General features: G+C 43.3%; 1 protein-coding gene across 7 annotated transcripts in view; it reads right to left on the bottom strand.

Moving 5' to 3' along the window:
- HDAC8 (histone deacetylase 8) overlaps positions 1 to 14337 on the bottom strand; it is a 645099-nt gene that overhangs the window by 465418 nt on the left and 165344 nt on the right. For all 7 annotated transcript variants that reach the window (XM_068248048.1, XM_068248047.1, XM_068248043.1 and 4 more), the window contains exon 5: positions 577 to 689. In XM_068248048.1, coding sequence (XP_068104149.1) covers positions 577 to 689 — 113 coding nt within the window. The remainder of the gene's footprint in view (positions 1 to 576; positions 690 to 14337) is intronic.

The following is a 14337-nucleotide window of genomic DNA, read 5'->3' as shown; positions in this document are numbered from 1 at the left end:
AGTAAATAGCATCTGCCAGTATCATCAACGCTGAGCGCCTCTGTGATTGTGTTGCCTAAGCACCTGTTTAACTTATATATTTGGCACAGTGAAAAATCGTTCGAGCAATCACATCGTTCTGATCGGAAGAAAAATCGTTCACTACACCATCACCGAACCAATCTTTGCTTCCTATCTATCACAACCAACAACAAATCCAAATTTTGGTTTGAAGAAAATCCAATCGGACGACTATCTTTATAATTATTCGTAATGGATTGTGCCCATCAAAGGAGATTATTTACAACCAATCTGATGAGAATTTCTGATAGCTCAAATGATTTTTCGCTAGAAATTGGACAGTTAGTGGCCATCTTAAGATGACTATGTATGTTGGTGTTAGGAGGCAATCTCACGAAAAAAAAATGTTAAAGGAAAGCAAAATAAAAAGGTAAACAAATGTGTAAACACGAATAATTATAAAGTAATTCTGCTGTCTTTGGATCACTTTGATAAAACTATTCACCAAAAATATATTTCACAGTTTGGTTAAGTAAATATTTTTAAACATTGCACTATTACTGTTAAGCATCTTACCATCTCCGTGATGTAGATCCAGATCTATATATAGTACTCTCTCATATTTTTGTCGGAGTTTCAAAATGCCTAATACAGCATCATTAAGGTAACAAAAACCAGAGGCTTCATCTCTAAGGACAACACAAAAAAAAGTGTTTTTTATAAATAAACAGTATAAGAAATGTTACAATGCATAAAAGGTAACGATAAGGAAAACTTCCATAATGAATGGTTAGGGCACTATGGTAGGTGTATGTATATATTTTCACATATACACATACACACATACATAGTTACACTGTGTATATATATATATATATATATATATATATATATATATATATATATATATATATATATATATATATATATATATATATATATATATATATTTTTTTTTTTTTTTTTTTATAGATCTTGAGGTGGGTTATACTTAAAGGGATACTGTAGGGGGGTCGGGGGAAAATGAGCTGAACTTACCCGGGGCTTCTAATGGTCCCCCGCAGACATCCTGTGTTGGCGCAGCCACTCCCCAATGCTCTGGCCCCGCCATCGGTTCACTTCTGGAATTTCTGACTTTAAAGTCAGAAAACCACTGCGCCTGCGTTGCCGTGTCCTCGCTCCAGCTGATGTCACCAGGAGTGTACTGCGCAGACACAGACCATACTGGGCCTGCGCTCTGCGCTCTTGATGACATCAGCGGGATCGAGGACACGGCAACGCAGGCGCAGTGGTTTTCTGACTTTAAAGTCAGAAATTCCAGGAGTGAACAGGAGGCGGGGCCGGAATATCGGCGAGCGGCTGCGCGGGCACAGGATGTCTGCGGGGGACCATTAGAAGGCCCGGATAAGTTCAGCTCATTTTCCCCCGACCCCCCTACAGTATCCCTTTAAAGTAAATCTGAAGCAAAGAAAAAAAAAGTCAAAAAAAAAAAAAGACACATACCTAATGAGAGGGAAGGCTCTGGGTCCTACAGAGCCTTCCCATTCCTCTACTCATCCGCTTATTCCCCAGCAGGCTCCTCCATTTAAATCTCCTGCCGCGAGAGGCTTTGGAAGTCTTCGGGAGCCAGAGAGCTCCCGAAGATGGAGGGAGCCATACTGCACGCACGAGTGTCTTCGAGAGCCCTAGTGCTCCCGAAGACTTCTGAAGCCTACCCGGAGCGGAAAAGAGCAGTCTCCGACCCATCGGTCAGACACTGCTGCCGCAGGGGTAGACCCACGATTTTCAAAAAGGGGGGAGGGGGAGGGGATTTCTGAAAGGTCTCCTTCAGCCATGCACAATATTGTATAATAATATGGTAGGACATCATGCTGGGTACATGTAATGCAATTTCCCGTCCGACTGACAGGATATGACAATTATTTCCTAAATGTCCGATCTGCTCCCGATCGACAGCGGGATCGATCAGGAACAGTTTGGATACAGATAATAATGAGGACAGCCGCGATTGGTAATGAAGGGGAAAGTGAAGCATTCATACAGCAGGGCACAGGGCTGTGCTCATATCTGACTCTGTTAAGTTCCCCAGAGCTGTTTCGTACTCTCTACACACACTGCTGCTCCATGCTGTGCACACACGCTGCTGTTCCATGCTCTGTACACACGCTGCTGCTTCATGCTCTGTACACACACTGTTGCTCCATGCTCTGTGCACACACTGCTGCTCCATGCTCTGTGCACACACTGCTGCTCCATGCTCTGTGCACACACTGCTGCTCCATGCTCTGTGCACACACTACTGCTCCATGCTCTGTGCACATGCTGCTTCTTCATCCAAAGCCAACTGAAGCAGGCAAAGAATGGGGGCGGAGCTGTGAGCTACAGGATACCTGCAGATATTCTGGTGTCTCAACTTGCGCCTGTCCCCAGACACTGCACCGGCCCTGGTCTGAGGGGGATTCTGGGCAGCTGTAATCCCCCCTTATTTGCCTATGTAATGGGGGAGCCAGCGCAGGAACGATGGGATGAGGAGAGGAACAGGAATGCTCTTCCCTCTCAAGTATCAGTTTTTGTTTTTTTATTATTTTCGCTTCAAACTCCCTTTAAGCATATACCTTATTCTCAACATGCGTAGAGAGAATTTAATTAGGGTAAACATGTACCTAAAGCCACATAATGGTAAAGGTGTTATTAACTGCATTTTGAAGTGATAGACTTCAAATGCTTACTGTAGTATGCTTTCATTTCTCTCCCATAGTTTATTTCTGACAGTCAATTTAGCTCTGTGCACAGAACTACCGGTAAATATTTCACAGAATTATTAGTCCACTCTGCTGCATGTCAACCCAGCCTATCCTCCCAAACAGTTGTTTGTACAAGACACACCTCCATCGGTGCTTGGACATTTATGAACCATTTAATATTGCCAATACTATACGAATGTGATTAAATAAGAAGGAGGGATCGTCACTGCAAAAGACATTTATTACCAAAAGTGAGGCATACAATATTGTGCAGTATAGTAATAAGTATGTCCACTTATTTTGTACAGCTGTACTGCACATTATTGTATGGATTTTGCCTCACTTTTGGTAATAAATGTATTTTGCAGTGCCGATCCCTCCTCCTCATTTCATCCCATTATCGCTACATCTTTTGGATCAGAGCATGCAAGTTGCTCGTTAGTGAGAGAGGCGTGTGTATCTTGCCTACCCTCCGTGACATCAGCTATCCTGTGTTGTAGTGCCAACTGCCTTCTCAATTGCCTACAATTATATGAATGTGACCCCAAATATCTCTTTTTCAAGCAAGTCAAAAAGTAGCTATAGAAAACCAACTGAAACAAAAAATATTATATTTGGTTATGTATTCATGGAAAAAAAATCCAACAACATATCTACGAGAGCTGAATTATAAAATAGAACAATGGTACAAAGTTCTTTAAATACATCATAAATATATCTTTAAATACATCATATAACAAAAATAGTATCAATTATAACTTTGAAAAAAGGAATCAAAGGAACAAATAAACATCATAGATAAATGAGAAAAAAAAAACCTGCAAACTAAGTCAATATAGCAGAGATAGTAGAAGTTAGAAGTGATCAGATTCTTATATGAAGTATATGATAAATGGAAGGCCTGTATTGTCAGCATATTATTTCCAGGTGTCCCAAGTCCTCTGAAAGTGGAGAATATGGTCATGTGAAATAGCCAGCATCTGCTCATAGTTCATCATTTAGTGAATTTTATGTATAACTGGAGCTAGAGCTAGATTTAACTATTTCCACTGGAAGCCAAATAAACTTTGGCCACCGTAGCTATAAATTGAATAAGTCTATAAGCCGGAAAATTTGTGGAAGAATCTTTGTGGCCTAGAAGTAATATAGCCAGATACTATGGTATCTGAGGTCTGAAGAACTGCATTTATAAGACTGTCTACCTCCTTTCAAAAGGACGAGACCCGTGGACATGTCAACCACATATGGATGAGAGTCCCTCTCCCTCCACATCCCCGAAAACAAATATCTGGGGTAATTGAGATGGCTTTATGTATCTTAAAGGGAACCTTAACTGAGAGGGATATGGATGTTTCCTTTTAAACAATGCCATTTGCCTGGCATCCTTCTGATCTCTTTGGCTGCAGAAGTGGCTGAATCACACACCTGAAACAAGCATGCAGCTAATCCAGTCTGACTTCAGTCAGAGCACCTGATCTGCATACTTGTTGAGGGGCTGTGGCTAAAAGTATTAAAGACACAGGATCAGCAGGGGAGTCAGGCAACTGGTATTATTTTAAGAGGAAAAATCCATATCCATCTCAGTTTAGATTCCCTTTAACAGGTGTGAGGTAAGCCAAGTGAAAGACGTGGTGTCATATCTTGCTGGGATTATGGACCTCAAATAGTAAAGTAAATGAAGGACCTGAAAATGAGCAGAGGCAGGGATCGAAAACTTCACACCTATTTCCTGGGCGGCCAAAAGTTTAGATCTAGAGAAGTAGTGGCGTAGCTGGGTAGCATTATCCTCCTTTGCCCAACCAAAACCAAAAGTTTGGCCAGGTAGGAAATCAGGGTTGCCACATACTTCAGTGTATGGTGATTGAAAGTAATTGTCCTGAACAAAGGGAGCCCTGAAGAGTAAATACATTGGGTTTGATTCACAAAGGTTACTCATTTTTCACCTTTACTGTAAGTAGTGCTAATGCAGGAGATAAACAAATAAGGAGAGATAACTCATGAGATAAATCGAAAAGGAGAGCTAAACAATGAGTTAGGGGGGCGTGGCCAAGATGGCAAACTGAACAGACGCGTGTTCTAGGAGCTCCGCTGCCCGGCTCATGAAATCCATCTCCATCCGTCCTCCTAACACTATATAGCTATCCCCTGTGAACGGCAAATTAAACTCCTAGCACCCTGGAGTCGTGGTGTGATCCTCCCCGCCAGCTGTCGGACAAAGAAGAATACGAGGCCGCTGACCACTATACTGCCCTCGCAGGCCCATCACGCCCGCAGAAGCTCCCAAAGCGCTTCACTCCATATGGGGACATGGGGAACAAGAAGGGAGACAAAAAAGATAAGACGGAGGGTGGAACACCCACAGATAAACCTTTGATGACCTCGCAGACCCCAAAGCCACCGCAGAAAGGCTCTCCGCCGGATGATCCGGGTGTTGCAACAGACCACGAGGAGAGCGTTGCCCTGCTCCCTACTACAGCAGAACTAATGGAAGCAATAAAAACTTGCCAGTCAGCACTCACTACCAAAATGGACTACATTGAGACCAAGTTTGGCCTCCTCCATCAAGATGTCTCGGATCTCCGTGACCGCACTAAAGAACTAGAGCGTAGAGTCTCCGACAACGAGGATAGGATCAACGCGCAGGAGGCGGCCATGCCCGGTATGCAGCAGTGGCTGTCCCAATTGGAGAACAGAGCGGTGGATGCAGAAAACCGCAACCGCCGCAACAATCTAAGGCTGCTGGGTCTTCCGGAGGGGTCAGAGGGAAAAGATGCTTCACTGTATATGGAGGACCTACTCAAGCAATTGCTGCCGGTGGAGACCTTTTCACCATACCTCACCATAGAAAGAGCCCACCGCATCCCGACAAAGCCTGGACCTCCAGGCAAATACCCGAGGCCTCTAATTTTCCGCCTTCTGAACTTTAGGGACCGGGACGCCACTCTGGCAGCTGCCAGAAAAATAGAAAACCTCCAGCTCGGGAACACCCGCCTCATGCTTTTCCCGGATTACACTACTGAGACCCAGAAACTTCGTTATTCATTCCACAGTGTTAAGGCCAAACAGAGAGAAGAATATAGTATACTCCATGCTCTTTCCAGCAAAGCTGCGGATCCAAGATGGAGACAAGGCCATATTCTTTGATTCTCCGGGAGAGGTAACAAGATGGTTGGAGAGACGCCCTGCTGCTCCAGAACTGGGATAAGTATCTTTAACTGTTAATGTCTTTTGACCGGACAGATTGTAAGGTTATATGCAACCACACACACTGCTATGTGAAAAACTCCTCTTTCATTTTGGTCCTATCTTTGCCCAAATACCAAGCCCTGCCATGTTGGAACCGTAAAGCGGTAACCCGCTGCTCACACTGCATTACTATACGGGCAGATAGGCGGATTGGCTCTACATGCTACTTGCATTCCTATGGCAGGTTTAATCGTTCTCTTAAAAACTAAGACTGTTATTGTTAATATTTTCGTGTTTACGTTCTCCTCACTATGTTGGGATTACCATAACGAAACATGTACATTTGAACTTTTTTTTGGCGCGCAAGATACCCGCGCTTTCTCTGCCAACAGCTACTGCATAGCAACTCTGCACTAATATGGCGGCCATAGAGTGGACACTGAGGAATGTATGCTGATGCAGGAGGAGAGTCCCCCAGACATACAGCACTCTCTGAGCCGAAGCGAGAAACCTTGTTATATAGACACTTATTCCTTAAATACTGTGACTTCAACATAGTACGGTTTCGCTCACTGGAACGCTGCGGAACTGCTTACTACTGCTGGGGCCATAGCCCTCTAACTCTACATCCTCAGTTGAGGGGGTTAATGATGTTTTAGAGCTACCGCAGTTCAGTTCTGTTATCTTACCTATAACATTGCCTAATTTGCATTAACCCCTCTATGTCTGGTAGTATTAAGGCACAGTAATCGAAGGGAAAGCTGCAATGGCAGAGTGATTGGAGATGTGGGATGGCTCTAATTGCCTGTTCGCAGCATTGGAGGCTCTATGTATACACTATGTATTGAAAACGTGCTTGACTGGAGTAAATGCGACTGGCTGGGCTCCCCCCTCAGTTGCAAAAAATAACACTGAAACGGTTAAAGGCTACATTACATTTACTATTTACCCTACCAACATACTCTATTTGGAGCACGACTGTATCCCCTTCTACACCCCCCCCCCTCCCCTCCTTCCTGCCCCTCTTTCTCCATACCCCGGATACCTCTGCGGCGCATATACATGCGTCAATATACTGTGTATATAGATTTCTCTCACTATGTGAGAACTTAGTAAGAATTAATGCAACTGTGGGCCCCGGCCTGACTCCCCTGTTGTGTATTTTCTGGAGGTGCTACATTATATATTGGGGTCTTCTGTAATTCATCCTGTTTTGAGGCGGCTATAGTCCTCTATATGTGTGGTGGGAGTGGGGACTGGCGTGCGGCTAACCAGTCTGATTCAATTGCTGTAAATAATTTTCCTGGCAGCTGTATCTTAGCACTGCGGGAATTAACGCAAACTACCAGCCTGCACACTGCACGTGATATAGAGATACTCGCTGTCACACTGTTGACTCAAAACATTTATGTAAGCACTGTGTCTGGGGGTTGCCGCTGGTCTCTCTCCCACTAGAAGCACTCTTTCAACCCTTTTCGAGGAAACACGATGACACATGACTTACTAATGTTCACAACGATGTAATTGATAATTTGCTATAATTAACCTCCTCTCCAGGGAAATACATATGGGGCTAAAGCATACGGTGCAAGAGGTCGAGGATTAATATATCCTCTAGAACCAGAAGGGGCCCATTCTACATGACCCTTTTTGTGGTGTTTTTGTCTCCCCTCCTTCCTTCCCCCCCCCCCCCAACCCCCCTTCCCAAATTTTTTTTCTCACACCAAGGAGTAGATCTTCAACATAAATAGAGGGGTTATAGTATATAACTAAGTATATGCAGCTACCTCTACTAAGTGGCACTATTATGGAAGCAAATGAACCCATTTTTCTCAATCAATAACAATGTATGCCTACACTGGTAGTGATACCTGGACTGTGATGTGTGGGGGGAGGCTGAGTGGCTGGGTCTTGGGCTGATTGTAAGGAATTTTAAGCATAAGCATCAGTATATAAGTATATACACGGTCAGCCATTTTGTCTCTTCTGCAGCCATCTTAGAATCCATGTATAATGCAGTAAGCTTTTAGTCTAGCTATAGTTTGAAGACTTGTACCTGTCATGCAACACTGCATTCTAACTTCTCCATTTCTGTTCTATCTTTGTCTATCTCTTCAATTTACAGGAAACTTTTAATGTGCCACCCTAAACTGTCAATAAACACCTGCAGAGATATGTCATATGTTATGCTGGGAAAGTCCTATCATGTAAATCAGTTATCATGTAAATCTTTTATCATGTAAATCTGCTGGAAATTCTATGTCTATTGAGTTTGCGCAGCTTATACAAAGTTGTGTATAAAAATAATGATTCAAAGGCAATACAGGCAATCTGTTTGTCAACCACAAACTGTGTGTGCGTCTTTAATTGTGGCTGACCAGATTCAAAGCCAGTACTGGTAAAGGAATCACAGAGTATTATTTCTAGGTCATCCTGAGGGTCAGTTGGGTCTGAAAAGTGACCAGTCCTTTCACTGATTGGCCAATATCATTAATCTTAACCCATTATACATACAAAAAGATGTTACGGCATTCCACATATGACTTTACCTCAAAACCACAGGGTGAGCCATTCAGAGTCTCCTCTGGCTCTCCTCCCTCCATATATTAACTATGGATTCCCCCGCATTGGCACTTAAGGGGCTGTTAGCCTGGGACCTGCCGCCGGCCCTCTCCACATGGTGAATTAGCCTTCAGACTCATAATACTGAAATTTGTCTGGATTTAAAAGCAGATTTTGGATTCAACTATACAGACAACATCAATAATAACATTATGAGATTGCTGCTATTGTATATGGGGGAGAAACCCCACCCTACATATGTTTTTATACCTGCTCCTTCGAGTAGGCTCCTACTATTTGCAACGATCTACATACTAGATTCACCCCCCCACCTGCCTCTGTCCCCTCTGCCCCCCCCCCCCCAGTGCTCTTCGCAAAGAGGTATGGTTTCCTCACACTCTCCTGAGCCCTGTGGCCAATGTTAAAATAGATCTCTCCTGCGCGTCCCTGAAGGACGGAGGACATTTTGTTACTTTAACATCATTTCAGGTTTTGTTAAAACTAAGCTTAACCCTCAGTTTGATAACTGAGTGACGCTGGGCAGCGGCCTCCTGGTCACGCAGACCACTGCCCCTGCTGAGTTTTTTTTTCTCTTCTTTTCACTTTCCCCCAGGCCCAGTTTTTAGCTTGGGGTAGAGTTAAGCAATAAATATAAGCCAGTCCTGATTTTGGACTGTAGGTTCTTTGTTTTATAAAGACACGTTCAGGGGTTAAGGGTTATAAGGCGTCCTGAGGTTTATGTTAAGTTCACAGGATGTAGGGTGGGGGCTTTTGGGGATTTGGGGAAATGTTTGGTATGTACTCTGGATATGTTTACATTACCTCTTTGTTACAATACAATACAATAACATTTCTATAGCGCTTTTCTCCCATAGGACTCAAAGCGCTTAGGCTCTCTCAGATTCAGTAATTAGAAGGATGAAGTATTCACACAACAAAAGTTATATTTCTGCAAATGCCAGACTGAACAGGTGGGTTTCCAGTCTGGATTTAAACGTCGTTGTTGCTTTCTCTCCTCTCTTTCTTTTCTTGTCTGCCTCCGGCTGGGACCCCTCCATGCCCTTTTCTAATGATGATTACAAAGACATACCCTACTCGCGCTTATTGTATGACTGGGAAAATTCCCTCACAGTACTATATATCATTATCAATTACTGGCAGAGCTCTAATGTCGTCCATTAATATCCTCTCCTGGAATGTGAGAGGTCTAGGCTCTAAAATCAAACGTACATTAGTTACTAACTTCATTAAACATCACGCACCCCATATCTGTTGCCTCCAGGAAACACATCTAGTGGGAGGGAAAACCCTAGCAATTAAGAAGCCCTGGGTAGCCCATGCGTATCACGCAACATACTCATCATACTCCAGAGGTGTCGCAATCCTTATAAAGAAAAATCTGCCCTTTATCCTACACGAAATCAAAATTGATCCGGGGGGGTAGATATATTATCCTAAGAGCTACTATTAACCAGGAAGAAGTAATCTTAGCAAATATTTACTTGCCTCCCCCAGCGGATATCGCCATACTAGACAAAATAGTTTCCATTGTTGCTCAGATGCCTTCCCAGAAATGTATACTTTGTGGGGACTTTAACCTGGTGCATGACCCTATCCTAGATCGCTTGAAATCCAATAAAAGAGACGCTGGAGTTCAGTAGATGGCTGGAGGCATACTCTCTGGTAGACCTATGGAGATGGAAGCATCCCACAACAGGAGCATACTCCTGCCACTCTACCTCCTACGCCTCTCTTTCCAGGATAGATATGGCTTTAGCTCCCCATGACACCCTTCCATTAATTAAAGCTAATCAGTTCCTCGCCAGAGGGATCTCTGATCACGCACCCTTGGAACTAACTTTCTTTTAGGACCCAAGCCAGGGGATAGAGTTTGAAGACTCTCTAAACAATGGATTGTTGATCCTACAATCGATATTATAAAACGCCAAATTAAGTTATATTGGGTCACAAACACAGAATCTACTACTCAACAATTAGTGTGGGATGCAAGCAAAGCCATTATAAGGGGGCAATATATGGGGGCTATTAAAATCGCCAGAGACCAAACTAAAGCATATGTACAATGGAAAGAGAAGGCTGCCACAGACCTTGAGATAGAATATATTGCTACCCAAAATACTGATATATACACATTTAATGGCAACTAGCTCTAACACAACTGGAATTATACAGGATAGACTCCACCAAAAAGAGTCTCCTTGCGCAGAAACAAAAGATTTTTGAACAAGGCGATAGAACTGGGAAACTTCTAGCCTGGTTATCAAAAGATGCTCAACCGAGCACGGCTATCCCCCGCCTGCTAGATGACACGGATAAAATTACCACTGACCCTGGGGAAATCAATGACATTTTTTTTCGCTTCTACTCCAAGCTGTACACAAGCAAATCCCAAAAGAGTGACGCTGACCTTATACATTACTTAACAAACACTAAACTACCAACCCTATCTCTAGAAAACCGGGAGATGCTTGACGCTCCAATAACGACTAAGGAAATAGTTGACGCGATCGTAGACATGCAGACAGGGAAAACTCCGGGCCTAGACGGGTTTTTCGCCGAATTCTACAAACAATACTCCGTACTACTAGCCCCTAAACTGAAAAATACCTTCCAAAAATCCTTCGACAGCGGTACTCTTCCCCCTACCATGTCAGAGGCCCTGATAATTGTAATTCCCAAGCCCGGGAAAGATCCTACGAGGTGTGCTTCATACGGGCCTATATCCCTCCTGAATGCAGACGTAAAAATCCTTGCCAAAATATTAGCTACTAGATTAAACTTATGCATATGCAAAATAATCCATCACGACCAATCAGGTTTTATGCCCGGTAAAGGCACGGATATTAACCTGCATAGGTTGATAACCAACATCGCTGCCTCACATTCTAACACCGGTCACCGGGTGGTAGCCTCGTTGGATGCCGAAAAGGCATTCGACTCAGTGGAATGGAATTATTTATGGGCAACCATGCGTAGACTTGGGTTTGGAAATGGCTTTATTAAATGGGTTCAGATGCTTTACGACTCCCCCAGGGCCAAAATCCGAACAGGTAATGTAATTTCGCAGTTCTTCAGCCTAGAAAGAGGCACCAGACAAGGATGCCCATTGTCACCCAGTCTATTCGCAATAGCAATGGAACCAGTGGCTGCCCGAATTCGTCAGTCTTCTGAGGTGAAGGGCCTGTTGGGAAAGTTGCATGAAAAGATATCTCTTACATAGTTACATAGTTATTTTGGTTGAAAAAAGACATACGTCCATCGAGTTCATCCAGTATAAAGTACAACACCAGCCTGCTCCCTCACATATCCCTGTTGATCCAGAGGAAGGCGAAAAAACCCTTACAAGGCATGGTCCAATTAGCCCCTAAAGAGAAAAATTCCTTCCCGACTCCAGATGGCAATCAGATAAAATCCCTGGATCAACATCATTAGGCATTACCTAGTAATTGTAGCCATGGATGTCTTTCAACGCAAGGAAAGCATCTAAGCCCCCTTTAAATGCAGGTATAGAGTTTGCCATAACGACTTCCTGTGGCAATGCATTCCACATCTTAAATCACTCTTACTGTAAAGAACCCTTTCCTAAATAAATGGTTAAAACGTTTTTCCTCCATGCGCAGATCATGTCCTCTAGTCCTTTGAGAAAGCCTAGGGACAAAAAGCTCATCCGCCAAGGTATTATATTGCCCTCTGATGTATTTATACATGTTAATTAGATCCCCTCTAAGGCGTCTTTTCTCTAGACTAAATAAACCCAGTTTATCTAACCTTTCTCGATAAGTGAGACCTTCCATCCCACGCATCAATTTTGTTGCTCGTCTCTGCACCTGCTCTAAAACTGCAATATCTTTTTTGTAATGTGGTGCCCAGAACTGAAATCCATATTCCAGATGTGGCCTTACTAGAGAGTTAAACAGGGGCAATATTATGCTAGCATCTCGAGTTTTTATTTCCCTTTTAATGCATCCCAAAATTTTGTTAGCTTTAGCTGCAGCTGCTTGGCATTGAGTATGATTATTTAACTTGTTGTCGATGAGTACTCCTAAGTCCTTCTCCAAGTTTGATGTCCCCAACTGTATCCCATTTATTTTGTATGGTGCTAGACCATTAGTACGTCCAAAATGCATGACCTTACATTTGTCAACATTGAATTTCATCTGCCATGTATGTGCCCATATAGCCATCCTATCCAGATCCTGTTGCAATATGACACTTGATTCTGCACAATTTTGTATCATCTGCAAAAATAGCAACATTGCTCACTACTGCATCTACTAGGTCATTAATAAATAAATTGAAGAGCACTGGACCCAGAACAGACCCCTGTGGCACCCCACTGCTAACAGTCTCCCATTTTGAGTACGATCCATTGACCACAACTGTTTGTTTTCTGTCCATTAGCCAGTTCCCTATCCATCTCTATACGCGGACGACGTCCTTTTGTATCTTAATGATCCCCACAGCTCACTTAGTACAGCTCTATACCTCTTTGAGGAATTCGGTGAGATGTCGGGAATTGGGATTAATTGGAATAAATCCATATTGTTTCCCCTGGACGACATGTCTCTCATACCACTCCCGGCAGGCTCTCCTTTTGCGGTGGTTGACCAATTTAAATATTTGGGTATCCAGATAACTAACGATACCAATCAATACCGGATACGTAACGTGGACCCAATCATTCAGCAACTCGAAAATAAATGCATCACCTGGAACAGACTTCCACTTAACCTGATCGGCAGAATAAATCTGCTTAAAATGATCTTCCTACCCAAGTTTACTTATGTTTTCAGACAATGCCCGGTATGGCTTCCAGCATCGCAGTTTAGGCGTATAGATAAAATAATTATATCCTTTATCTGGGCAGGCAAACAACCCCGACTTGCTTTGGACCTCTTACAGCTTATCAAAGCTAGAGGAGGTCTAGCACTCCCACACTTCCAAAAATATTTCTGGGCTTCGGTGCTCGTTACTGTACGCTGGTGGTTTTCTCAGGATGAGCTAAACCCAGCTGTGAACGCTGAGGCAGCGGTGTTGGGCTCCTATGAGCAACTCACCAATCTTCCGTATAGAAGCCCTAAAGCCAACCCACAAACTACAGCAGGTATGGCAACAACCTGGAGGGCCTGGGTTACGGCTAGATCCCACATCATTAAACCCAATAATATCTCTCCTTTCACGCCACTTAAAACTTAAAACATTTCACTACCGTTCCCGACCCAGTGGCCTGGGCGAGATATGGTATTAAAAATATCTCCCACATTCAGCACGATAAGTCCTTAAGCACGTTCCAAGAATTGAAAGTACAGCACAACCTTCCTAATAAACACCTGTTTCGATATCTGCAGTTGCGTCATGCCCACAGATCCCAGTTTGGCTCAAGACCTCCAGACTTGACTACTGACAGACTTGAACAATTACTTATGACCAAAGACCTTCCCAAAACTCTTTATACCATACCATTTATACCGAACTACTCAACTACAATCATCCACGACTACTGAAATGCTTCCAAAAGTGGTCAACCGACATACCCACCCTAACTGAAGCGGACTGGGACTCTATTCTAACAGAGTTCCCTACCACAGTGATCGCAGCTAGCGACCAGCTCATACAAACTAAATTCTTGCACAGAGTCTACCTAACTCCTGAAAGACTACATAGAATGAGCGACTCCAACTCAAACCTCTGCTGGAGATGTTTAGTAGATATAGGTAGCTTTACGCATATCTTTTGGACATGTCCCAAGATCACCCCATTCTGGAAGAATGTCCTTACCATAATTAAACTGCTACAGACCTCTTTTCCACTAGATATAAGGATG

The sequence above is a fragment of the Hyperolius riggenbachi genome, chromosome 8 (assembly GCF_040937935.1).
Source record: "Hyperolius riggenbachi isolate aHypRig1 chromosome 8, aHypRig1.pri, whole genome shotgun sequence".
NCBI classification, from domain to species: domain Eukaryota; kingdom Metazoa; phylum Chordata; class Amphibia; order Anura; family Hyperoliidae; genus Hyperolius; species Hyperolius riggenbachi.
Note: the sequence above shows the minus strand (reverse complement) of the source record. Positions and strands in the feature narration are given on the sequence as shown.